The sequence below is a fragment of the Drosophila elegans genome, unplaced genomic scaffold (genome assembly GCF_018152505.1).
Source record: "Drosophila elegans isolate 14027-0461.03 unplaced genomic scaffold, ASM1815250v1 contig_814, whole genome shotgun sequence".
Lineage (NCBI taxonomy): Eukaryota > Metazoa > Arthropoda > Insecta > Diptera > Drosophilidae > Drosophila > Drosophila elegans.
Genome location: NW_024546167.1, coordinates 6460384 through 6485643, shown reverse-complemented (window position 1 = coordinate 6485643; position 25260 = coordinate 6460384). Strand labels below are relative to the sequence as shown.

General features: G+C 39.4%; 3 protein-coding genes across 3 annotated transcripts; 2 read left to right on the top strand and 1 right to left on the bottom strand.

The window, feature by feature from the left end:
• The first annotated feature begins 6016 nt into the window (after nucleotides 1-6016).
• Nucleotides 6017-6468, top strand: LOC108138056. The gene has a single exon (XM_017260032.1). The coding sequence runs from the start codon at nucleotides 6032-6034 to the stop codon at nucleotides 6326-6328; it is 297 nt and encodes a 98-aa protein (XP_017115521.1). The 5' UTR covers nucleotides 6017-6031; the 3' UTR covers nucleotides 6329-6468.
• Nucleotides 6469-6912: 444 nt separating this feature from the next.
• On the top strand, nucleotides 6913-7456 carry LOC108138028. Its single transcript, XM_017260001.2, has one exon. The coding sequence runs from the start codon at nucleotides 6949-6951 to the stop codon at nucleotides 7282-7284; it is 336 nt and encodes a 111-aa protein (XP_017115490.1). The 5' UTR covers nucleotides 6913-6948; the 3' UTR covers nucleotides 7285-7456.
• A 6994-nt stretch (nucleotides 7457-14450) lies between these two features.
• On the bottom strand, nucleotides 14451-19087 carry LOC108138009 (choline O-acetyltransferase). Its single transcript, XM_041710505.1, has 4 exons — nucleotides 18972-19087; nucleotides 16380-18911; nucleotides 15703-16151; nucleotides 14451-15639 (listed from the first exon to the last, which is right to left on the bottom strand). The coding sequence occupies exons 1-4, from the start codon at nucleotides 19008-19010 to the stop codon at nucleotides 14799-14801; spliced, it is 3861 nt and encodes a 1286-aa protein (XP_041566439.1). The 5' UTR covers nucleotides 19011-19087; the 3' UTR covers nucleotides 14451-14798.
• Between the last annotated feature and the right edge of the window lie 6173 nt (nucleotides 19088-25260).

The window sequence follows — 25260 nt, the reverse complement described above, 5'->3', positions numbered from 1 at the left end:
CCCCGAATCGGTCGTCCTCCTTCTGTTTTGCGGCTCATAAATATTTGGAGAACGCGTGCTCGCCTGCGGCTTTTGGCCGTTGTTGATGCTGAAACTAAGGCTGCTCTCTGATGTCCGCGATAAACAGCCTCAATGTATTCCCTCAGTTTTTGATGTCAGTCTGTCAGTCAGTCAGTCAGCCATTTGGGCAGTCAGTCAATGAAGCTTGGCCTGGAAACAAAAATATTGTTTCTGCGGCAATATGTTTTGCCAGATATCCATCTTTAGTGGCCCAGACCAGAATGTGCTGTGATTTTGCCACTGCTTTTCGGTTCTCTGTGTGTACTTGGCTACAAAATCGATAATAATATGAAATATTGACAGCCGAAAGTGGTCTTGACTTGTCTCAAATTGCTCTGTAATTTGATTGCCGGTAGATAAATATGAACGTATGTAAATTTTTCAGGTAATATTATGACGCACAAACAAGAGATTGGTGGGAAAGGGATTTCTAGGATTTAATTCAATTTTAAAATGAATAATTAAAAGTAACTTAAGGTGAGGCGGACTCGAAAGTGTACATTTTGAGGAAAATCAATTTGTTATTTCTGAATAAATGTTTATGGGAATGAAATCGCTTTAGTATTGCAGTTAGGTGTTTATCTTAAAAAAATCTTCACAGCCCTACATTAAATTCATTAATAATAATGCTAAACATTTATTCCTTCCAATGATGCTTTAACTTCTGGATTTTTCTAAACATCTCTTTAAAAACAAAAAACATAAAAGGCAAAAACTACCTTTGCCGAAGCAAATAAACGTATTTCCCTGATTTATGCATGACAATGGTGACCAGATAGAGTCTCCTCCACATATAGGGATTTGCTGACAACTTTTTAGGCTTGGTTTTTCAGTTCTTCAATGGGAGTGGAAACTCGCGACCATAAATTCAAAAACAAATCTGGCAAAGAAACACAAATATACACACAAACAGGAGTGCATATATATAGTCGAATGGGACTGGCAACGATGCGATGCGATCAAAGTGTTCAGATATGTCAACAATGTCGCTCGTCATAGTCCGATTGTTTTGGCTGCCCATTCCGCCAATTTTCTCACTAAACTACACGTGCTTTCGCTCCACAGTAAGGGTAACATTTTCCAATTGCGACACATTAAAAATACAATAAATATTTACGTAAATTTCTTTGGATGTACTTCCATTTGACATTTTAAGCTTAAAAATCTGAAAACAATTTAAAAACAATCAGTTATAGTTATAGTTATCAATTTACCTGAAAGGAAATCTGAAAAGTAAGAATAATTAAATCTTTAAATTTATGTTTTGGTATTTATTGGAAGTTGATGCTTTATAAAGATATAATTTTTAGTTTATCTCAATACTAGTTTTTTCAATAAATTTGCCTTTGCGACAAAATGTTTTTATTTAACAAGAAATTGAGACAGAAACGTATTCGTTTCTTATTCTTGCAAGAATAATAAAAGGTTGAAATTCGACTGGTCTGTTTTGTCAGACAATTGAAAGTCGCTCAAACGCTACTGACTCATCCAAGTGAAGTGGCTGCATTGTCAAGATATAATTTCTGGTATATGTATGGCGGCATGCAAATTCGGATTCATATTTTTGCAACTTTATTTTAGTTTTAATTGCGCGCACGCAATAATTTTCCTTGATGGCGCATCAACGTCAAGGCGAATCGCTCGCCAACGCTCCATCCATCATAAAACCAGCCAGCTCAGCACCGAAATCGAGGGCTCGGGAGGAGAAGGCTCTCTGATTATGAGCGCGTGCGCACAATCAGACGGCCAATTCACAGAGGGACAGGGCACAGACAGAAATTCACCCAGTTGGGACTGGCTCGATTGTTGGCTCGATTATCATGCAGGGGGCGCATCGGCCATAAAAACGATTCTGCGATTCCCTCTGTGTGTGTTGGCCAAATGGCGTCTTGCGCCTTGTTTTGCATGCTGCGCTCGTTAAGAACGCCACCGAGAACAATGCAGTAGTAGCAGCAGTGCCAGAAGTACACATAAAATAAAACAAAGCAAAAAAAACATGTTAAAAAATATAAATACATTTTAAAATACAATTTTTTAAAGAATTTTTCTTTAAAAAATGTAAAACAAAATACATTTAAATAAAGTAGCTAGGCTCTGTTAACTACCTGTTGCTGTTTTAATCTATGATCTTTATATTATTCGGTATTCTTAAGATTAATGTAAAATAAATCAAGTAGTTAAGTTAAGTTCCCAATAATTATATGTCAGATACCCAAGATTTCCCAGAATTCTAAAAGTTGGTTAAAATTTAAAAAAAAAAATCGAAAGATAAGTCCCTTAAAATTTATTCATTAACTTTCAAAACCAATTATAATAATTTGTCGTTGAAATCAGGCTATAGAATTTCTTAGTGTATATGCAGCACTTACCCAACTGGTGACCAGTAATGGGCTTAGCCCAAGCAAACCCCCTTGCCAACCAAAAACGCTGCGGTTTATAATGACGTCTCGGGCAAAATAAGAATCGAGTCAAAGCCGCGACCTGCATATTGATTTGGCATGGATTAACAAACCTGACTCTCCTTCACCACAGGCCAAGCCATAAAGCCAAGAATGCTTGAGACGTTTGCCTACTCATGACAATGCAATCCGTTCTTATATAAATATTCATTTTATTTCATAGATCTACGGGCCACATGTGCCTGCTTATAAGCCAAGACCAGAAGTCACAGAGATCAAATCAGTTTGCTGTGGACCTTGATGTTTAAAAGATATAAAAAATATTTAAGTTAACACTAAAAGAAATTATTACTAAATCTTGTGCTATGAATTACCTCGAAATCAGTTATGACAAACTATCTAATTCCTTTAAATTTAATCTGAAGAAAACACTTGTAATGCCTTTTTCTCAAATAAACGTATTTAAAGGCGTCTTCACGGCATTTCAAATTTTAAACTTTGTCACAAAGTTTTTAATTAATTCAATTTAATTTAATCATGAAACCCAACATTTTTCAATGGAATTATCTATAATTGAAATGAAGTGATAGGATCAATTGTTAATTGTTATAAATTCTTAAACTAGTTATTTTCTTTTCTTTAGGTTCGTTCCTAATAATGTAAATGTAATGTACATTTAAATAAGTTCTGCGCACATATACCACTTAAAAATACATTTTAATGTTGCTTGCAACTTTAACCTAATACTCTACATTCTGTTTGAGGAGAAGACTAAAACGTTTATTGATTTAACATGGCCAAAATCATTCACAATTCTCTTTTAAAAGTTTACAAAACTCTTTGAACTAACACAGCTCTTTTTTTTCTAGCTCTTAGGTCCATAGCCGTAAGCCAAAAAAAAAAGAAGAAAACGAGCAAAAAGCAGAAACCAATTTAATTTGTTTGTTTTACTAATCAGCGGCACGTACTCGCACGTTTCTTGCGTCAAAGTCTTTAGTGCGGTCTTTAGCTGAATTCTGTTCGCCGTCGTTGGTAATATCGGTGCTCTTGTTGTTGCCATTGCTGTTAGTGGACGGCCTGGCCAGGTCGGGTGAAGTGGCTGTCGTTTGGTTAAACAGCCCACGTTTAAACATGGCTCAGAGCGTGCTAATCAAGTGGCTCCGAAAACAAAATTACGCGACCGACTGAGCAAAAGCTAGCTTCGGCTTTGTCTCGTCTTTCATATATTTCTGATGCTCTTGGTGGGGGTATTAAAGTTTTCTTAAAAAGTTAGCAACGCTGGACACCTTAAGTCTTTTAATATAAAGTATTTTTCGGATTAGCTTATTTTAAGCACTCAGATATAAAAATAAAAGTATAAGAATCAAATTTGTATGTCCAGAGAAAAACCCCATAGTTAAATGAAATATTAAAATATTTAAATGTAACATTGCTTTTCAAAATATAAACTTACTTAAAATAAACCAAAAACATGATGATGTTATTAACATATTATATTGGTTTAGCCAAGAGGAAAATTTTAATTTTAAAACTAAATTATGCCATTTGATTTTAAGAAAACACCTCTCGGGGCTAAGTGAGTACCGAAAATATTTAATACAAAGGGAAAATATTTGGATTTACAATGATTTTTTTTTGGGTGCATACCTTTAGCTGCCAAATATGTATTGATTTTTTGACAATATTTAAACTGTGAAACTTTTACTGCAACATTCCAATAACAATATTGACAAGAACATTTTCGGAAAGGGTATTTGCACTTCAGCCTGCAATCGTTTTATTGCTTCCTCGAATTTTTGATTGACTTTGTTTTTTATGATATTTGGTCGCATTGCGTTGTAGTTGGATTTGGCTTTGGCTTTGGTTTTGGTTTTGGCTCCAGCGGATCTTGGGGTTTTGGGCTAGGGGTGGGCCGCATAGATACGCTTTGATGGCTTCTAGGTGAAGGTCATTGTGTGACTTAAATGTTAATTTCACTGCCTGTCATTCTTTTATGGCGAAGTGTTTGTTAAACATTCTACATACTTGAAAACTCACACGCAAGCCGGTATTTATGTGGGCTATGGAAATGCCGAGATTTTGAAGCTTCTGGAAGCACCCATCTTTAATTATACTGGTTTACGAAGCTAGACAAAACCCTTCATAGATGCAAGGTTCCGGGGCAGTGGAGCTCTATGATTAAAAAAATTATTCCTTACATTTTTTGTATGATATCACTTGTAAGTGTAATTTGAGTTTTATAACATCTCGTCTAATTTTTATCTTTTAGTTAATGCAAGTAAATTGTTATTTTTATTCTCATATTTTATTGAGATAAAATATAATAACTTACTTTAATAATAAATTATCATTTGAAACGCTTAAGAAGAACAGAAAATTAACTATAATGAAATAGAATAAAATGGAAAGTGTAGAAAACGTTTTTAAAATCAGTGAAAGCGGTCTGAGTAACGATTATGTCTGACTTTAATGAAGATGATGGAAATGTGCGACATATTTACAGACAAGTACGCGTGCATTTCAGTGACTGGATGGGTGCTTCCACGGAGGATAATGAGCTGCAGCCACCAGAACAGAGTCTGCTGGCCCAACTAATGGCCTTGTTCCATGGTGGTTAGGAGGTTGGCTGCTGCAACTTCAGCAGCAGGACAGCACAGAACCGATTCAGCACCGTTTTGCTGATGCGGCACACTCCAAAGCCGTAAAAGGGCATTAGCCTCGTGAGTAGATTGCATGTTTTTAGCAGGGGTTTTCTGATGGGGCTTCGGTGGGAGGAGGGCGCTTTGGAAAATTGAATAAAGTGCCGTATGAGCCAAAGAGGGATTGAGGCAACGGAGCAGAGTGAAGTGCTCGTTGTTCGTAGCCAAGTCATTTTAGGGTTGCCGGCAGCATCCAACTTCGGTCCTTGTTTATACTTTTGCAGGGAGTTACAAATACAGTCGCTCTGGGAAGTTTGCTACACATCAAATTTGGATTAGATATTAGGAAAAGAAAATTATATATTTGTGCTATCAAAAAGATTCAAGAAAATTTAAGCATTTCGTATACTTGCTTAAGTCTTAATTTTTGTTGATAAACTGATAAACCTGATAAACTTTTAATAAATTATTAAGCGTGTTCTATTTATTTGTTTTTTAATAAGTAAGATAAAAATGTAAGAGCATTACATATTTTTATTAATTTGTATAAACGGAAATGATAATTTAATTTTCAATTTCGACGATTTTACTGTTTCAACTAAGCCTGCTCGTATCTACCCCTGCCTTAGAAATATATCAATAATTAAGAACTAATCGTTGACTTGTTTGCATGACTGTTGCACTGCAAGTGTTATCATGTCGTATGCGCAATGCTTGTTTTGGCTCGGTCTGTGATGACTCAGATTCAGCGCGGAATATTACGCCTCCCACCGCATAAATATGAATGAGGAAATCCAAGCAACTTGCACCTTGGGCTTTGCCCAGACTGGATTTTCCAGAAAATAATGTGAACAGTCATTGATCGGACCAATCCGTATAAAAACGAAAGAAATTACAACTAGAAATGCAGTTGTCCGCAGATTATTGAACAGCATGAATAGCCACATTATTCGAATGCTGTTCCTAGTTGGAGTCACTTGTGCCGTGCTAATTGCTGCACATCCGCACGACAATATTGTCTTTCCGGAGGATTCTAATTATGATGTATTGGAGGAATCTGGTAGTGGGTACAACAGTGCCGAAGAGTTCATGAACGCAATGGATGATCTAGTCAGACGTTGGCAGGAGTACGATGAAGCCCAAAAGAATTCAACTGACTACTTAAGTGATAGCTATGAAGAGACAACCTTAGATTCGATTGATTTTGTTACCAAGCCTGTAACATTATAGTGACTAATAAATTCTATCTTAATATTAAGTTACCCTTTGAAATGCTTGTACATAAATTAACTTAAAACATTAAAATGTATTTGTTGCAAATAAGTAGAAAAGAAAAACATTATAATAAACTAGTTCAATTTCTAAACCAATTTACAACTTTTATATTAATATAAAGCTTGTAGGAAAATCCAAGAAACAATATTAACATAGAAAAATCATTAAAAATAAATTCATTACACGCATGTAAATCGAAATTTTTTTGTTTTAAAGGATATTTAATTTTTGCAATAGCTGCCAGGGTATAAAAATCGAAATTCTTGAAGATGTCGAAAACTAACACGATGTATTCTTGCTTAAATAGAATTGCCTCGGGAATTATGAACCAGCATCAGCACAATATACCAATACTACAACCGGAACGTCATATATAATATCAATTTGGCTTGTGGTAAACCGGCACCATATACTGTTGAAGTGAGCTGGAAATTCCCGCACTCACCTTAATCAATATATAACCTCTGAACACAAAATACCAATCATTTAGAACTGCTGATAACTCAAGGCAAGGCTATAAAAGCGAAGCTCAGAAGCCGACTGACACTCAGTCAACTGCAGCAAGTGCCAATCGAATGAAAATGCAAGCCATTCTCCTGCTTTTTCTGCTCTGTGCAGGCTGTTCCACAATCGCTGCATCGGGTATATTCCAGAGTATAAACCTGGGAGGCGGAGGCGATTCAAGATCTGCAGGTGGCAACGTCGACTTCAATGGCAATGACTGGAGCGATAGTGTTCACAACTCTGATGTCGATAACTTGCTGAAGCGACTGGAAAAATTGGATGGCAGTGAGAATAATAGAAACAACTGGGGAAACGATGACGACAGAGCATCTGGGTTCGATGCTGATCGATTCAGAGATGATTCAAATGAGGACGCACGCGGAGTTCAAATTATAAGCTTAGCTTAAACACTCGAAATGTATACAAAAAAAATTGGAAGAAATAACAAAAGTGGGATGCCTTAAATTTATATCTAAAACTAAATAAATTGAAGCTGTCTTTTTTATTTAGTTTCTTATTGTAAACTGTTGACTACAAAAAATAACCAACATTTCAATAAAATTTCAGTCGAACAACTTATACTATACTTATCCTGCAAATTATCCCGTTTCTATTCAAATAAGCTTGTGGCATAGTTTAGAAAATAATACTTTTACTTTCCGTTTAACACAGCGTTAAACTCTTAATAGCTCATGCTAACTAAATGGATAATAAATAGAAAAAAAATCAAAAATTTTCGAGCTTAGAATAAAACATTAATTAGCATATTTATGCTATTTTATGTTAGTTGCCGAAGTTCAGCCATCAGCTTTAACCACGTATAATTTAACTAACGGAAGGTTATCGGGTTAAATTGAATCGATTTCCGCGTTATGAATATATTTATTCAGTACTTTTCAGCGGGTAAACCGATTAAAGAAATACGGTTACCATCGAAAGTAATTTTTAATGAAAGATTGATTTTTAAATTTGCAATTAATATAATTAACTTAACCATTAAATCAATGAAAATACAAACATCGAACGAAACAATCAATTATTTCAAATGAAATGCAATTACTATGCAAATTCTCTCGCCACATTCGAATGTTCGACTGTGCACGTATAATTAAACATTTTGACGTGTAAATTTGGACTTTAATTTAAATGATTACTTTTGTTTTTGACCAGCGAAAACAATGATTAAATCGAAAAGTGAATTGGGGGTGTAAATTAAACAATTGTGAAGTTGTTGCCGCAGGACGACCTTCCGTTTGCTGCTTTGGGAATGATCCAAAAATTTAGTTATGTTGTTAAACATATAGCCATAAAAATCGCAATATTGTTGTTTTAAAAATGATTAATTTTTCAAAATAGCTGTATATAGACTTCGAATTGCTGAAGCCTGCTTCTTTTCTTGTTTTAATATTTTTTAAGATTGTAATGGTTTATTATTTCAGAGCTACCGTTTATAATTTTATTGAAATCGGAAAACAATATCATTTAACTGCCACAGAAACGATCGAATAATTCATCGGTATTATTATTTTATATTATAGTTTTGCAATACCTGGTAATGGGTAAACAAATCAATTTGTTTACAGCTTCAATTTTTTTGTGTCAGCTTCCGCCTTTTTTAAATTTATAATAAAATTTATAAAATTTAAGTCTTACAAATGGGAATCATAATGGAGGTCATGAAAAACCAAAAGCACTTAAAGTCATTGGAAAAGTATGTTAGCTGTGAACACTCGCTCAGTGCCACTCGCTCAGTGCCCTTTTAGTTAAATTCAAAACCTCGATTAAGTAAACGCAATGTGGCTAAAGCCTCTTTGTCTTGATTTTTTACGACACAAACAAGAAAGGAATAAGAAGCCGGGTTTGAGTAAGATATGCCTGCCAGTCAGGAATTAGTTGCAGGTTGGTAAAAGGACGGAAATATAAACTGTTGACACAGACAGCGGCCATCTTAAAGTAACCCCGTAAGTCATAGACACTAGGAATTAAAGTTAACTCGGATTCGGATTCGACTTCCACTTTCAATTCAGCACCATCAGCAAAGCTTTTTACGCAGCCAACTGATTCAATTTATTTACTATGTCACTCTCTGTCTAAGACTCAGTAGATGAATGATGTCCCCTCCTGCCGGAGCTCACTTTATGGTCTGTTCTAGCTCTTAAGTCTCTTAATGGCAGAGAAATCGTTGGCTTAGGTCTCCCCTCAGTTTCATATCCCCCCGTTTACTTGTCAATGGAGGGTAAATTGAATTGGGGACTGCTGCTTATCAGCCTTTTATTTACTCGCTTATCGAGTATAACGAAACTCTAAAAGTGATATAAGATATGGCGGCTCTTGTGCCAAATATTTCGCTGATAACAAAAGGAGCAGCAGTGCTGAATGATTTGTTCTTTGGGTTGCTCTTTCGAATCTTGTTTTTGTGTAACACATGGCAATACAAAATAAAAGAGTGCAAGCAAACGTATTCAGCACTTTGAAAGTCCAGTCCACAAGAAGCTCACTGGCATTAGTGGGTTCAATTCTTTGGAATGACAATAACCCCCTGAAAGTGGGATTCTGCCATCGATTGCTGGCCACAATTAATTACCACATTCGAGCAAAACAAATTCTGCATTTACCTGTTTTTCTTCTTTTGAATTCGCCCAGACAATTAACATGCGGCGGCGTGTTGATTGTTGTTGTTGCCCCTCTGCGTTTAACAAATGCAAAAATAATTATAATTAATGCAGAGTTTTTGGCCTTGAACTTGCATAACCTGGTGTAGTCTCTCTCTCTCTCTCGCTCTTCGACGTAATTACTTAATCGCTTGTGGTTCTGCTTTTTGGACAGGCCAACAAAATCGTCATCGGCATTGTCATGACCAGTTAGTGGGTGAGTCCCACCAAACAAATTTCGCATTCATATTTGTTAAGCCGCAGCTACAAAAAAAAAAAAACGTAGTTTAAAATATAAATATTTTCAGCTCCGCTGAGCAGCGCAATGCAACTGCAAAAAAGAGCGGCTATAGATAGGAAAATTCAAATTCAAATTCAAGTACTGCTCAACCTCTCTGTCGCTCTGTCTGGCCAAGTTCAAGGTGAACATTTGCCTCGAAACTTGGCGAATTTCTGTGGAAACATCCACCGAGCCATATACGATCTCCCGGTTATTACTCACCTTTGACAAGGCCCCAAACGATCGCGAATGTTAGCCTGACTCAGAGAACGAGGCAGGGACAAGGGGGCGGCGGGTCAGTCAAGTGCAGCCAGCTCAGCTCATCCGAGAACGCCCACGGGGATGGCGGGGAGTGCAGTCACTCATTTCGCTAATTAATAACTCAGACAAGTCAGCGGAGGCACTAAATCATACACACAGATGAAGGAGAGACCGGGCATCGGGGCAAGAGTCGCTAGTTAGGTGATGCAGTTAATTGGGATCCATTACCAAGTGCCAAAGACTGGTACTCAATCTATAAAGTTAAATAGGCGAACGATACCTTTATAGAGAAAAACTAGAAACAGCGATATAGTCGAGTTCCCCAACAATTATATCTACAGAAAATGTTCCCATTAACAAACTTTTTTTGCAATACTCCACAAAAGATATGGGCTATATAAACATTTGATGAAAAGTTCAGTGTTCAATGATGTGTTCAATTCGGATGACTTCCATTCAATAATGAATGTATTTTTAAGTGGGTTTTAGTTTTTTGAGAAAGTAGAAGGGAATTTTCAAATCAAAGGTTCCAAAACTATGTGCTCTGCTCTTAATTGAAAGCAAAACTGGCGAGGAGTTCTAAGTCCAACCATCGGACTCCTTCCATTCGAAGCACTACTGACCCACTTCCCTTTTGAATGCGGCGCCTTCTTCTTCTCTTGGGGGGCAAAGAGTCAACGTCTTTTGCCCCTCATGTTCTCCCCATTATCATCTAGTATTTGCCCCGTCAGTTCTTATGCAACAGTGGCATATGCCGTTCGCGTTCTTCCAGTTCGCTCTCGATTTCTCGGTTGTGTGCTCTTTGCCGGCTGCAATTTTATTGCTAAATTAAGTAATTGGTACGAGAAGCCGATTCCGCAGGCCCTCCCGCTCCCCTCCCTTCGACTGTCCGGCACTCGCTTTTGGATTCTGCAATCTATATGTGCTGCTGTCTGTGCTTCTGTTTGCCTTTGTGCGGGTATCTGTATCTGTATCTGAGTATCTGTATCTATTAGACCGCCGGCGGCCTCGTATCTGCATCTGGGCATCGCGAGGCGGCACACAATGAGAAGCGCGCTCTGTGCTCTTCCTCGGTATTCCACTTCTGCTTTCCATTGCGAATGTGTTTTGCAGATGCAGTCGAAGGAAGTGGTGAAGGGGGACAACAGGGCGCATGTTGAATGTGCGAGGCCGAGGCAAAAACCAAAATAATGCAAATACACAAAAAGAAAATAGAGTCAAAGAGGCCAGGCCAAAGCAAGCACTCAACATGCGAGTGTGGGTTGCGCAATCTTGCAGATACTACTCGCTTCTGCTACTTGCATTCTGAAGATTCTTTTTGGGGCATCGCACTTATTATATTTCCCTCCAGAACGAATTTCAAAGAAAACTGAACCGAAACTTTTTATGGCATCCAAATGGCCAGACGTAAAATGGCATTACGAATTAATAAATAAAGAAATCCGGACACGAGGGAGCGAGGGGGGCGAGCACTCAAAGCAGATGAACTGAAATTCCAAGGTCGCTGGCAAAAGAACTTTTTGTTAGCATGTTTATGAAGATTTTTGAATTTACTTTTCGATGCCGCTGCTCATTTTTCGGTTCTCCTCGGGTTGTTTAAAAAAGAATTAGTCGACCGATCGTCGTTGGGCGCTTGGAAACTGGAATCTCGGGACTTCATTTGAGCTGAAAGAGTTGGGCAAACGGAGTCGCAGGTAATGCGACAAATGAATGGAAAGAGCAGCGTCGAAAAAAGTTTAATTTCAGTGCTAATTAACGACGCCGAATCGAAGCCAGCTCAGAATGCTGTATATACAAATGTCTGTGCACATTTAGCCAGCTGAATTTATGTGCACGGCTTTCTTTGAATTGCGCAGCAGCCAAGATCTCGAGGCTTGAGGGGATCGGTTCTGGATTTGGGTGCTTCTGAACATTGGCCTTGACCCCAATGATATCAGAAAGTCATGAGCTCCCCGCTCCTTGTGCGAGTTCTATAAAAAAGCTCAAACGACAACGAAACATCAGTTAAGACTAATTGATTTTGGCTAAAATTGGTCAAAATGCGCAGCGGCGCAAGCGGCCAAGACAAGACCATCCACTCGACTCGACTCCACTGCACAGACCAATTCAATCATCAATCCAATCCAAGCCAATCCAAACCAATCCAATCCAAAGCCAGATTCGCCTCAACGAATCCATCAACGACAAGCAACTGCTGTAAAAAGTAGTCACCTCTGGCACCTATCTACCTGCCGTATGACATCACCGCCAGCAACGACAATTACTCGGAATACAAATAAAGAATTGCGACCCCAACTTGGTCGCAGGCTATCCTCAAAAACTCAAAAACACAGAAACTCAGAAACTGGCAACTGCAGCGTGGAGCATGACAAGGCACCAAATGGAAGGCAGAACGAGCTGGAAATTGGAATCGCAACTGAGAGCCACGCCAAACAAACAAACAACAGACTAACAATCGCTGTTGAATCGAATTCGTTGTCCAAGACGCGGTTTCAGAGCCAGAGTCGATCGATGCTGCAGGGGCGCCATAAATGGCTAAGGCTTTGCGCCGATTACTCATACGCCATGTGGCCGGCCAAACAACTTGATCTTCCATCTGCCTGCATTTTGCGACCAGTGCTTAGATAGGTAAACGTCTCAATCACTTAATTCCAATAGACAGTACATATTCATAATTGTAACTATTTAAATATTCAAATTTTTCCATTTGTCAGTAAATCTAGTGCTAATAATATTTAAATTCAAAATTAAGTGACAATCTGCTTAATAAAGTTTAAAGAGGTTTTGTGCCTTGACAATTCCAAAGATCAAATAGTCCATTCATCACTTTTGAATAAACCCAATAAAGTGTCTCTGAGTTGAGTTTTAACCACTCTATTAGCCCAAAGGGGACTTCGCGGTTCGTCATAGAAACGCTCTGTGATTAATGACCAAACTTGTCTGCTCTACGTTCACTTAATTGGTTAATTAATTTGTGTAAATTTTTGTAAATATTTAGTCGTTTAAGTGACGCACTCCTCCCTTCAACTCGTTTTCCCCACCGAAGAGGGGTTTGTGCCCCATATAGTTATAACAACCCGTAATTAGGCTTTCGAAGTTTTGTGGCCTTTTGTTTGACTCGTTTTTTTGTGTTTTCTGCTTGTTAACTTTGTTTTGTTTGAGATCATTTTCGGGTCCACCCCCTGCACCCTCGCCCCTCGCTCCTACACCCGCTCTTTTTCTCTGAGTGCCGGCACTCAAGTGGCAATTAGTGTTGACATTCATTAGCAGTGATTAAAATGAGATCAGATTGTGGCCGACGACGACGATGACGACCAGCACGTGAGAGGAAGGTTGACCGACGGACCACGCCCCTCGTATAGGCGTGTGATTCACACGAAGTGATTCGCGAACTAAACTAATACCCTTATTTAATTATTTTAACAACCCTAACTCAACAAAAAAGACCGCGTTTCACCGTCTCGAAAATATAATTATCGGAAAAAGAGGGGATTTTAGCAGAAATTTGTAAATATTTTAAATCTAGATTTATCTTTTGCTGTTAAATGTTATCATTATTGAAAGAATGATATAGGTTGGCATGTAGAATTTGACTTAAACTATAAGCATACTGAATGTCATTGCCAAATGAATAGTATTCAGGTTGTAAAGTGAGACAAAGTGGCAACAAAGTGCCACAAAGTCGGTTGAAAATAAGTCGCAAATCCCTGGAATGATTTGTTCAGCAGTAGAAAAGAGATATAGATACAGATGAACGGACTATTCGCAGGCTAAATTGGAATCCACGTCTGCAAATTGCATTCACAGTGAGAAGCACCAGTGAATAGCAAAGAATGGAAAGAAATAGAAGAACACAGAGCACGCTTCTCATTGTGCGGAGCTGCAAGAGGTCTGATAGATACAGATACCCAAATACAGATCATTTAGATTGTGGATTCCAAAGCGAGTGCAGGTCAGCCGAAAGGGGGAGGCTGCAGAGGCGTATTCTTGTACCAATTACTTAATTTAGCAATAAAATTGCAGCCAGCAAAGAGCACAGAACCGAGAAATCGAGAGCGAACTGCATCTGCCACTGTTGCATAAGAACTGGCTGGAAAAATACTATATGATAATGGAGGAATATGAGGGGCAAGAGGAGTTGACTGTTTGCCCCCCAAGAGATGAAGAAGGCGTCGTATTCATAAGGGAAGTGGGTCAGTGGTGCATCAAATGGAAGGCGGGTATTTAAAAATTCTAGTTAGTTTTAGAATTAAGTATATAACTCAGTAGTCAGAAAAGGATTTAATCCATTGGGGTGGAATGAATAAATAATTAAATATAAAAATTATTATCTACCTAAAACGGTTCCCACTTAACTGCTTCACAAATATATTTTACTATTGGTGTTTATCTATAATCCAATTTGTTAATAATACCCTAAATCGACTTTATTAATTAGCAAGCTGGCAGCAAGTGAATGAGCTCCTCTCGTATGATCTTGAGTGGGCTGCATACTTTTCACTCTGAGTCAGAAATTTATTCTTAAAGAGAATTTCACGAGTCTCCGGCTTATTTCTTGTCAAAGGTGATCTTGTTATGGGCGTGAGTAATACGAAATCGTTTTTTCGCCGACCCTGAACTCAGTTAATGAGTCTGGTTAGTGCATGTGAAGTAATGCGCGTGTGTCTTTGCCAAGCTTTGATACCGAATACCTAACGAATCTCAGCAAGTTCTCTGCAGAGATGCCCTTCTAGGGCCGAATTTTCTCGCATTTGCATGGATGTTCGCCCACGGGATCGCCACCAGTTTCCAGGATAAGTCTTCTCATGGCGTTCAATGACTTTTTAATGGCTGCGCCATATTTGAATGGACTAATTTGTGGGGAATTCTTCCAGGCGGAAATGGCAAAAATGAGCTTGTCTTCCTGCGGATTGTAGCAGCACCCGTAGCCGTCGGACAAAAGAGGTCCGTAGGCCATAAAGCTCTCGTGGGATGTGGCCACCTGAGAGGTGAACAGCTGAAAGGATACCGATCTTACGAAACCCTTTGACTGAAAGAACTCCGGCGAGGGCATGCCGTTTTCCAGGGCCATTTGCTGCAACCCAAACAGATGGCGATCGATGCCCTGTCCAGTGATGGCCTCCTTGGTCAACCGCTCGTGGGCATCCACAGCCTTTTGCAGGGCCACCAGCTGCTCGTGCCTCGAGGCCGTCTCCGACTGCATGGCCAGGACAAAGGCCTTCGACTCGTTCGAGGTGGATCGTATGGCTTCGGTGCGGCCCTCGATGAAAATTCTCAAGTGAGCGGACTCGTATTGGGCAGGTATTTTCCCGTGGACCGAGTAGTAGGCCAGACTGAGGGCCAACTGAATGTAGCTGTCTACGTTGAGACCCTGCGCCTTGATGAAGCACTTGCCATGGCAGTCGAACTGGAACACGTTCATCTGCAGCTGACTGGCGATCCTGTGGATGTTTCGCATGGCCTGGCACATCCACAAGTTGATGCACTCGTTCTTCGCTTGAAACTTTAACAATGTGGATGATACGTCCTTTTGTGGCTCACTGCTTTCGCCACCATAGTTCTCCTCGTTCCTGCTGAGCAAATTTGAGGTAAAGAATCATTAACTGGATTTATGACTGATTTCAATTGCTTACACTTTTTGTTGCACAAAGTCCATTAGCATCGCCAGTGGCTGACAGTCGGCAGGAGAATGCTCGTAGCAAAAGCCAGCCAATCCATTTGGGTTGACTATCAGCTGGATGGTCTTGTCCATCCACCTATTGGCGCTATTCTGGCGCAGTCCACCGCCGTGCAAAAGCTGGTGGGCCTGCACAATGCGCTCCTCTCCCTGGGAAATGGGCACACATTCGTCCAGGCAGACCAGGAACAGGGATTGCTCGATGGTCTCCACTGTGTCGGCATTGCCATGTTGACAGCAAAGAGCCGCATACGCCTCCGCCCAGTTGCTTCTATTGTCGTGCGTCAGCAGGCCATAAGGTTCGCCCTTTCCGATAGGACAGTCGATGATCTCCTGGAGCGCATCCCTCAGACTGGGCACACGCAACAGCTTTCCGCTTTCGCAATAAATGGGCAACTTGTAGAACTAAGTGGTAAATCAGAAAGTTTATTTAGATAGGGATTTTACAATGGATAAAAATGAAAATGAATGTAATTTATAAACGCTGTACTTCAAATTACTATATTAGTAATAAAATGGTATAAACACATCATCTTGTTATATAGTTTGTAGGGAAGTCAATAACGAAATGGAACTTTAAAGATCATTTATATAACAAAATAAATAAATAAAAAAATAAAATACCGTACTTACGTTGTTCTTGTGGACCACTACGACGTAATCGGCATCACTGAACTGTTGAAGGGTATCACAAAATCGGCCTGGTCTACGAATTGTGCCAAAGATCTTGTAGAACTGGCTGTTGTCCAGGTCATTTTTGCCCATCTTGACAACTGGGATTTTGTTTTGGTCCACTATCTGCTTGAACTCGCAGATGCCGTAAATTGCTTTGGCAGTGAAGGTGAGAAAATCAGTGGGCTCCTTGAACTCTTGAAGGGGAAAGGAGAGTCCCGGACTAGAGAAGACGGTCAGCGGGGCCTGATAGCCCAAATAGACGGCACGAGTCCACCGGGGAGTCAGCCAATTGCTGCAATGCTCGGCCTCTTCTTCGAGGAGCTTCTGGAGATCATGGCCCTCGTTGTCCGCGAACTTCTTGGTCACTTTTTTTTCCTTTTCAAGTTCCTCGGCGGTGAGAAGAGGTTCAATACTGCTAAGGTAACTGGCTAGGCTTTGTTTCAGTGGTAGAACGGGAAACTTTTTTAGCTCGGGTGTTTCTTTGGCCCCGCTAAAGTCGGGGTTTACCGGTGAATCGCATTGTTTCTTTGGCTTGCAGCTAGCATTTGTCTTTGCTTTATTCGTTGGAGAACCCGAAGAATCTTTATGTTCTTTAACTCTTGGCGGTGGCGATGTCTTTGGAGGAGCATTTTCAGTTGTAGGATCCACAGATGCTTTGATTTCACTAGAAGGTGGTATTGGCTTAGTCGGTAAAGGGGACTTTGTAGAAGGGGGACTTGGGTCTTTTGCTTTTGTTTTATCTTCTGAAAGACCCGAAGATTTTTGAATTTCTTTAACAGTCTTTTCTGGTAGCGAAGTACCAGATTTATCCTTGGTTTTGGGAAGTTCTTTTACAGTATACAAAGCCTTCCTAAAGTCTTCCTTTTTGGAACAGTCCGAGTCGGAACTTTTCCTATCCGAAGAACAGGAATCTGTTTCGGACTTACAAGGCTTGACTTTGGCTGTGGCGCAGGGATCAACTTTAGGCTTCAGGCAATCCGCTTTGGCTGCACCCCGTGGGCCATCCCTGCAAGGATTCCTTCCCATTGGAAAAGCCGAGAAGAGTGGCATGGAAAAGCTAGAAGATGGCGGTGGTGGTAGCTTTCCTTCATCAGGTTTTGTGTTGGTTTTAGGAGGACTGACTGGCTTATCCTGTTCTGGCTTTGGATTGGTATTACCCAGTGTCAATGTCTTTTTCTCCAAAAGATTTTCTTTTGATGATATGTTTTCTGATGGCTTAGGCTTGGGTTGGGAAGAACCATCTGGAACGGCATCTGTGCCCTTAACATGAGATTTTGTAGCCTCTTTTTCGGAACAGGTGTTTTCTTCAGTTCTTTGTTTACCTTGATTAATACCCAGAGCTTTTTGTTTCTCCTTTTTCTTTGGAATCTTGCTGGGCTCAGATTTGGGTTCTTTTTTGGATTTGCCGCAGGTTTTAGGCTTTGGCGTTGGAGACTTTGGCTTCTCTGCACATTTTTTGCCATCTTTACAGGGGTTTCTTCCCACATTTGGAGTTGGTGATAGTCGTTCTGCATCAGGGCTTTTTTGAGAATCCTTGGCGACTTTTGGGTTATCTTGAGCTTTGGCATTTACAGGAGAATTTCTTTTATCAGAAGACTCCACATTCGATGCAGTCCTTTCAGGAGCATTAGCTTTTTTCGAATGTTTCTCTAGAGCTGCGGTATTTACAGGTTCAATTGCTTTAGGATGCTTTGTATTTAAAATATCTGTTGACTTTGTCTGTGCAGATTGTTTACCTTCACACGAAACAGAAGGGTTACAGGTAGGTTTTTTGGGACGCTTACATTGTGACATTCCGTCAACACAGGGATTTCTTCCCATAGGAAAAGCTGTTTTTTGCGGCATGGAAAATCTGTCGGCAAAATCAGGTGGATTGTGTGATTCCTGAGGTTCTTTTGGACCTACTGCTTCTGATGGTGAAGTTTCGCTATTTTGAGGAGTTTTTGAAAGCTCTTTTAAAACGCTGCTTGATTGTTTTGCATTGACTCCCTGATGTGCTGTTATTGCTTTTTCCATGTACGGCCTCTCAGATTGATTTGTGCCATCTTCATGACAGTTTTTGCAGTTCACTATCGTCATATCTGAAGCGTCTGGAAATTTAGCGAAAGTATTTTCATAACAGTGCTTACAGTTAAATATTTTCGGGGCTTCCAAACTAATTTCGGACTTGTTTGATTGGCTTCGATCTTTTGATTGAGTTTCCTGTTTTAAGGGAAAAGCTGGCTTTTCCTTCAATGTCTGGCTGTTGGAAGCAGAAGGTGCCCCATCTTTGGAACCCGAGTTATTCGAAGTTCCTACAGTGCTGGCCGATGCTAAAGCGCGAAACAAAATTTCCAATGTTGGGGTTTCAGTTGCCTTCTTTCCACCTGGTCGTAAACTTGCGGAAATCGTTAGTTGGCGGCTTTCGATGGCTTTTATTGCCATATCGTAGAGCTCCTTGGGCGGCAGATATGACTTGCCCTTGCTGTACCATCGGACCCGGTACTTGCACTGTAAATAATACAATTTGAGTTCCAATTGCTAAGAGGTACATTTACCCGCGGAACTTACGATATTTAGGAAGCTTTCGGCGCCTAGAAGGGCCCTCATGATGACAAATTTAAACGGGATGGGCCGAAATAACTTGATTTGGGAGGCTTGTTTGTTATGGGGTATACATAGCTTAAAATTTAGACATATATCTGAAAGTAAAGTCTGGTAAATATATTTAAAAATAAAATATTTTATTTCGTAGATGTCTAACTAAAGTTTAGAACGTCTTATAATCATTTCATAACTTTAAACAAAATGTTTATGGGACTTAAAATTGGTAGGAATTTTATAATAAAATATATTTGTCCTAAAGCTTTAAAGTTTGTTGATGCCTTTCCTTTTTTTCAGCTTAGGGGCCCACTTTCTTAAACTCTTGACGCTATAAAACATTGACCATTTTCGAATTTAGTAGCTTTAAATTTATTTCGAATGTATCCTCTTATTACCTAATTTATGTATCTGACATATATGTAGTTAGCATAAGAGCCTCTTAAAAAGTTTTTCGCTTAAAGTTTCTGTTTTTGTTGCTTCCAAAAATCAATTTAAGTTTGCCCTGAAATGTTTTCCATCACTCTCGAAATTGGAGCTCACCAAACAATCTCCGGCGTCGCTTCATTACGCCATAGAACTTGGTGCTGGAGCTGGTGCACATGCATCGATGCACCGATGCATCAACTCCTTTCCGAGTTCCGCGAATTGGGCGCGGTAGACACAGAACGATGGAGGGGATGGAGGGGTGGTCGGGCAAATATTAACAAAATCAACAGCCGGAGGCCTCGGCTTGATTGCTTTGCCAAGTGAAGTAGCCATATTATGATTATTGCGTACTCGCGAACTCGCCAACTCAACTCTTCGCAAGTGACGCAAACGAAGCTGAGACCACAGAGCGAAAAAAAATGCAATAATTGCATATTGACCCATTTTCTTAACAATGCATTGCGAAGGGCGCTCGCGGGGCATGGGAGTGCTGCAGGTTACGCATGCGTGAACGTGAACGTTGCCTTCATTTAATTAGGCGGCGACACCTGCGCGGAGAAGGAGTCGGAGACGGAGACGGAACCGAAGTCACCGTCGCCGTTGCAGTCTCAATTGCAGACGTCGCCATCAATCAGCAAATCAGCGAACGAGGCAAACAAGGCGGCAAGTGAGGCGTGAAAACGGCCAACAAAACTGCTGACAAAAAGAAAAACACCCATGAAGAGGTGGTTTTATTTTTGAGACATAACTTTAAATACTCTTTCTGATTTACATGACTCTGCCAAAGTTGCTGACACTGTTTTAATCACGGCACCAATAATTTCCTAAAAGTTGTATTTATTTTATAGTTCATTAGCTAAGTAAAATAATTTTTTTGTTTGCTCAATTTATTTTAAAAGTAATTTATTTTCTTATTAAATTCTATAACATCTTTAGAATATTGCTCTTAAATAATACATCTTTGAAATGTTGTGCGCTCGCTTTTCACTTTTATTGTCACTTGCGCGAACTGCTCAACCGATCTTAATGAAATTTTCCATTTGTCTTAGAGATATAATTTACAAGGTCTTTATAGATTAATTAGTAATTAGCTTTTTCCAATAGATATAGATTAAAAAAATATTTGTTAAATTTAACAAAACACTGATTGACGAGAATGTTAGGAAATCTAAAAGCATTTAAATATAAAATAATATTACGATTTCTCAATTTATTTAAGAACTTAATTTTTTTTTAAATAATAGAATAAAAATTTCTTTAAAATTTCATTTTCAAAAAGCTTCGGTTAGGGCATCGGAACAGACCGCTGCTGAAATTAAATGAAAACAAAAACGCAGAGAAGAGTGCTGCACAAATGAAAACGAGAATGGAGATGGAGATGGAGCTGGGACTGGGGCTGGTGCGATGTGAAGCGGGGGTTTTAACGGGCGGAATCGGGGCCAAGGGGCGTGCTTAAGCTCATTTGACAATGAAGTGCTTTGAGCCTGACGACTGCGTTTGGGCGCGTTTTTATTATTTGCCTGCCCCACTTTGCGTACAGCGGCGATAATTGACGCCACGGTGGCTGCAACTGCAGCTCCAGCACCACCGCATCAGCACCCAGCACCCATCACCAAGTGCCCAGCACCACCGACAAAAACAACAAATGCAAGGCTGCCTGATGGCCCACAATTTGGACTGCACTTTAATAAAGTACCCATTGGAATGAAGCCACCCAATCCCGAGCCCAAAGTGCGTCGCGTGTTTGCGTGAGTGTTTTTCACTTGAGGCCATCATCAGCATCGTCGATGCATTTTGCCTGAATTGCATTTGTCAGTTGTTATGCAATAGAGCTTGGTTGCAGCCATGTCAATTGGCAACCCAGCGCTCCATGCCGGCAATGATCCAAATGAAGGTGGTGTAATTTGGGATTGGAGCGGTGATTAGGGGTTCTGTTATTTAGTAGACTGGCTGCTTATATCGGGGAAAATAGTGGGGACTCATTGGAATTATTGGTTTAGACAAAAGTACTCAAAACTTTGAATTCCAAATTTTTATAAAGACTTTTACTACTAATTAAAAAGCAATCCTCATCTGCATATTTATTTATTTTGAAAGAAGTGTATGTATTGTATTATATTATTTATCGAAGTTTTAAAAATTTTTGAGTTTTTAATTTCCGGAATTTTATCTTATATGTCTAATGGTATATTTATATGACTTACGTATTTATTGTTAAGCTTAATATGAATATTTGGTAAAGGTGAACACAAAGTTTTCACAAATTAATTCAATAATACAAATTAAATTGACAATTTATTCCAGAGATGAGATGAGATAAATGGAATTAAAAAAAAATTATCATAAGTAAATTTTAAATTATCAATTTAATTCATATAAAAAAAATTTACTAACTAATTGACTCTCTAAGTCTTCCTGACTTATACTAGAACTAGACTTATACTCAATGGTTTTATATGTGCTAAGTAAACATATTATATATATTTATTTTTTTTTAATTAAATTTAAAACTTAAGAGTTTACGAAATGGATTATTTTAGTAAAATAAGAATGTTAGTACTAACACTATTCACTTCCTTAATCCCTAACCGTAGCCGGAACTTGTCTGATTCCCTTGATCCCGCCAGCACGCTGGCTTCATTACTGAATCCAAGGCTTTGTGCAAATTCCACTCTACAATGGCAAAGGAAAACGTTGATGTTGCATGGCATTTGTGTTGGTTTATTGTTGGCTTTTTTCTGGCACTGAGTAAATGCGAATTTCCTGCGCATTGTTTTGAACTGCTGGCCAAATGATCTGCCGCTCGCCACTATTCGCAATTCCCCCGATGACCTCAGCAGTTCCAGAGTTGCAATTAGTAGAAAAGTAATTTTCGTTTGGTTTCTTTATTGTTGTTTTGCGGTTGCTTTTTTCTCTCTTAAATCTCTGCTGCTCAGCGGTGCTGAAACAAAAAGTATTCTAACACCCTTTGTTCGCCCAGTTTTGCTAAAAACCCATATATATAATACATACATATTTAGCTGAGACTTTGTTGGATGCATGATTAATGTCCGTATTGAGTCATGTCCGCAGAGCGTGGAATCATTTCAAAAGCCAAAACCAATTGAACAGAGCGTCGTAAACCGAAAATAAAAGGCGAAAGAGCTTCGCTCAGGTTTCGTTGATAGCGCAGAACTCATCGCAAAATGGACAGCGAAATGGTGGCACGTGTAAACATGAGACGTGGATTAGGGCCCAGAACTTCGAAGCGCAACGAGCTAATTTTTATCGCCCTGTGACACACAGAAAACAAAACAACAACAACGCCAAAGAACAAACCAAACCAACCCACGTAACCCGACGAATGCAGTTTCACTCCGGGGAAAGTGTTCTTCTCCTCCGCCAAGCAACCAACTCGCGGCACGTACTTAAGCTTTGGGTTGGGTGTGGGTGCCACTGTTGCTCCTCCTTAGCTCCCCTTGTGTTATCTTCACCATATTTGGCACAACGGTCGCCATATCTTATATCAGTTGCACAGATTCGGCAAACAAAAGGCTGATAAGCAGCAGTCCAAATTCAATTTGCCCTCCATCGATAAGAGTTCGGGGGATGAGAAAAAGAGGGGAGACTTGTGCCAACGATTGCTCTGTCATTATGGGACTTAAGAGCTAAAACAGGCCATAAGACAGAGGACTCAGACAGAGAGTGACATAATAAATAAATTTAATCAGTTTGCTGAGTCTGAGTTGTCGGCTGAGTGGAAATCCGAGTCCAGTTCTTAGACAGCTTTAATTTCTGTGCCGACTTATCATGGTTTTTCTACCAGTTTGCTTTACCAGTTCGTATTTCGAAAGTTGAGCGATGGTATTTTCCAAATATTCTCTGTATTCGACGGCTTATCTCTCAAATGCCCATCTTCTTGTGTGTGTTTGAGACACTTATTCGAACTGTGACAATCTAGCTCGGCTGAGTACACTTAATCACGGCCCAAAAGTCGGAGGGCAACTGCGGCGCACAAGAAGTGTTTCGGTATTCAGTATTCAGTGTTTTTGGCTTCTCAAATTACTAAACAATTTGAAATCTTATCATGCGGTTGTGAAAGCTATTTTGTTTTCATTCATCGATTCCCGTTTCCATTGACCCAATTCCAAATGAGTCCCAATTGACGATTCTAGTCTTATGCGATAATTAACTTTTACTTTCCGCTATTTCGTCTCTCGCTTTTATTTTGATTACCTTCGGTTGTGCGGCAAACAAGTCCATTAAACATTCACACAATTTATGCAAATGAAATGAAGCTGAAATTAATTCTAAACAAATTCAAGCGAACAGCGCAGAATGTTTACGTTCGCGTCATGCGGCACTTGACTAATTAACATATTTATGCGATTTATGCGAAGCGCCTCTTTATTTCAATATCGAACTCAAGTCGGACCGGAATCTTACTCTTCGCCCTCGTCGGCTAGATTTTCTTTCGATGTAATGTGCTAATTGGTAATCACCTGTCGAGTTGCACCTGTCGTGGTCACCACTGGATCTTCAAGGACTGTTTGTAAATAAAATTTGTAGAATTCGCTTCCGCTTTGACCCTTTTTCTTCGTTATTGTAATTCTTTCTGAGTTTTATAAGCGTATTGAAAACCAGTTGGCAACCTGTTGGCCAGAGTTCTTAGTATCTTTATATTACATTTTACAGGCGGCTTGATGCCGATGATTACGATGATTGAGTGGTAGAACGATTTTTTATTATCTATTTATTTAGCTATTCGAGGAATTTTCATTTTGCTACATGCTTTTCAAGTTAAGATTCTTTCAAGGCGCAATCAAAGCTTTGTTCCTTCGCAGGAAATAAATTGCATTATAGGAAATGTCCGCACTGCCAACGTTGTTGTTATTAATATTAACGACACAAAAGGAACTCTTTGTCATCGTCTGCCAAAGTTGAAATTCAACCAATATACCTACATATATACGCTTTTCCCTCCAATGTATTTCCACCACGTATGCTGTCGATGGGATTCAGGGCAGGATCCGAGTCCTGTTTGCATTGCAAATTATATGACAGACTTCGATGTGGAGGTGGTCAGAGGAAAAATCCTCTTCCTTTACAGTCACAGTAAAAGCAAATTGATTGAATCTGCGGGAAATGAGTGGAAATGTGGAGAGGCTGTGAGACATATATGACTTCGTAAAGTCGGATACAGGTTGCCCTATTCAATAGGGCTAGTCATGCTGATTCAAAGTATGTATACTTTATATGTGCCCTTGACTTCGTTTCAAACTTTTGACTGAAGTTAACGCAAAGATATTTTTTAAAAGAATACTATTTACCAAAGTGTATGTGAAATGTAAGCAAGGAGCAAATGTAAGTTCAATTTGGCTTAACCAATTGTTGTTTTCCACCCAAGTTGAAATGCATTTTTAAACAATTTTGTAATAAATAAGAAACATATTAAATTATTTTTCTGTCAAGTTACTCTTAGCTAGTGATGAAAAATGTGATTTCATTTTGAAATGTGGCAAACAGTAAGTATATAAAAACCCTTTATAAGTAAGTTACAAAAGCTGTTTAATTTTAATACGCCCAACCGGAATCATTTAATTCCCTTACCCGCTTAAGGAGTAGAACAACCACTGCACTTAAGAACAACATACACATGCAGTGGAGCACAATTCGTTCAATGCACAGGCCAACTGCCGACCAGCCAACCATCTGGAGAAATGTCGCGACGGAATAATAATAAAAAAGAAAATTCTGAAATAAAGAATATATTAAAAAGAGAAATATAACTCAAAGAACAATACGCAAATTAATCACCACCCACGCGAAGCTCGTGCCTGTGATCTGCCAT

Coding starts and splice junctions, on each gene's coding strand:
- LOC108138056 (XM_017260032.1), top strand. CDS start 6,032: ATGAATAGCCACATTATTCGAATGCTGTTCCTAGTTGGAGTCACTTGT.
- LOC108138028 (XM_017260001.2), top strand. CDS start 6,949: ATGAAAATGCAAGCCATTCTCCTGCTTTTTCTGCTCTGTGCAGGCTGT.
- LOC108138009 (XM_041710505.1), bottom strand. CDS start 19,010: ATGAGGGCCCTTCTAGGCGCCGAAAGCTTCCTAAATATC. Junction 18,912..18,971: donor CCGAAAGCTTCCTAAATATC/GTAAGTTCCGCG, acceptor TATTATTTACAG/TGCAAGTACCGGGTCCGATG. Junction 16,152..16,379: donor TAGTGGTCCACAAGAACAAC/GTAAGTACGGTA, acceptor TTTACCACTTAG/TTCTACAAGTTGCCCATTTA.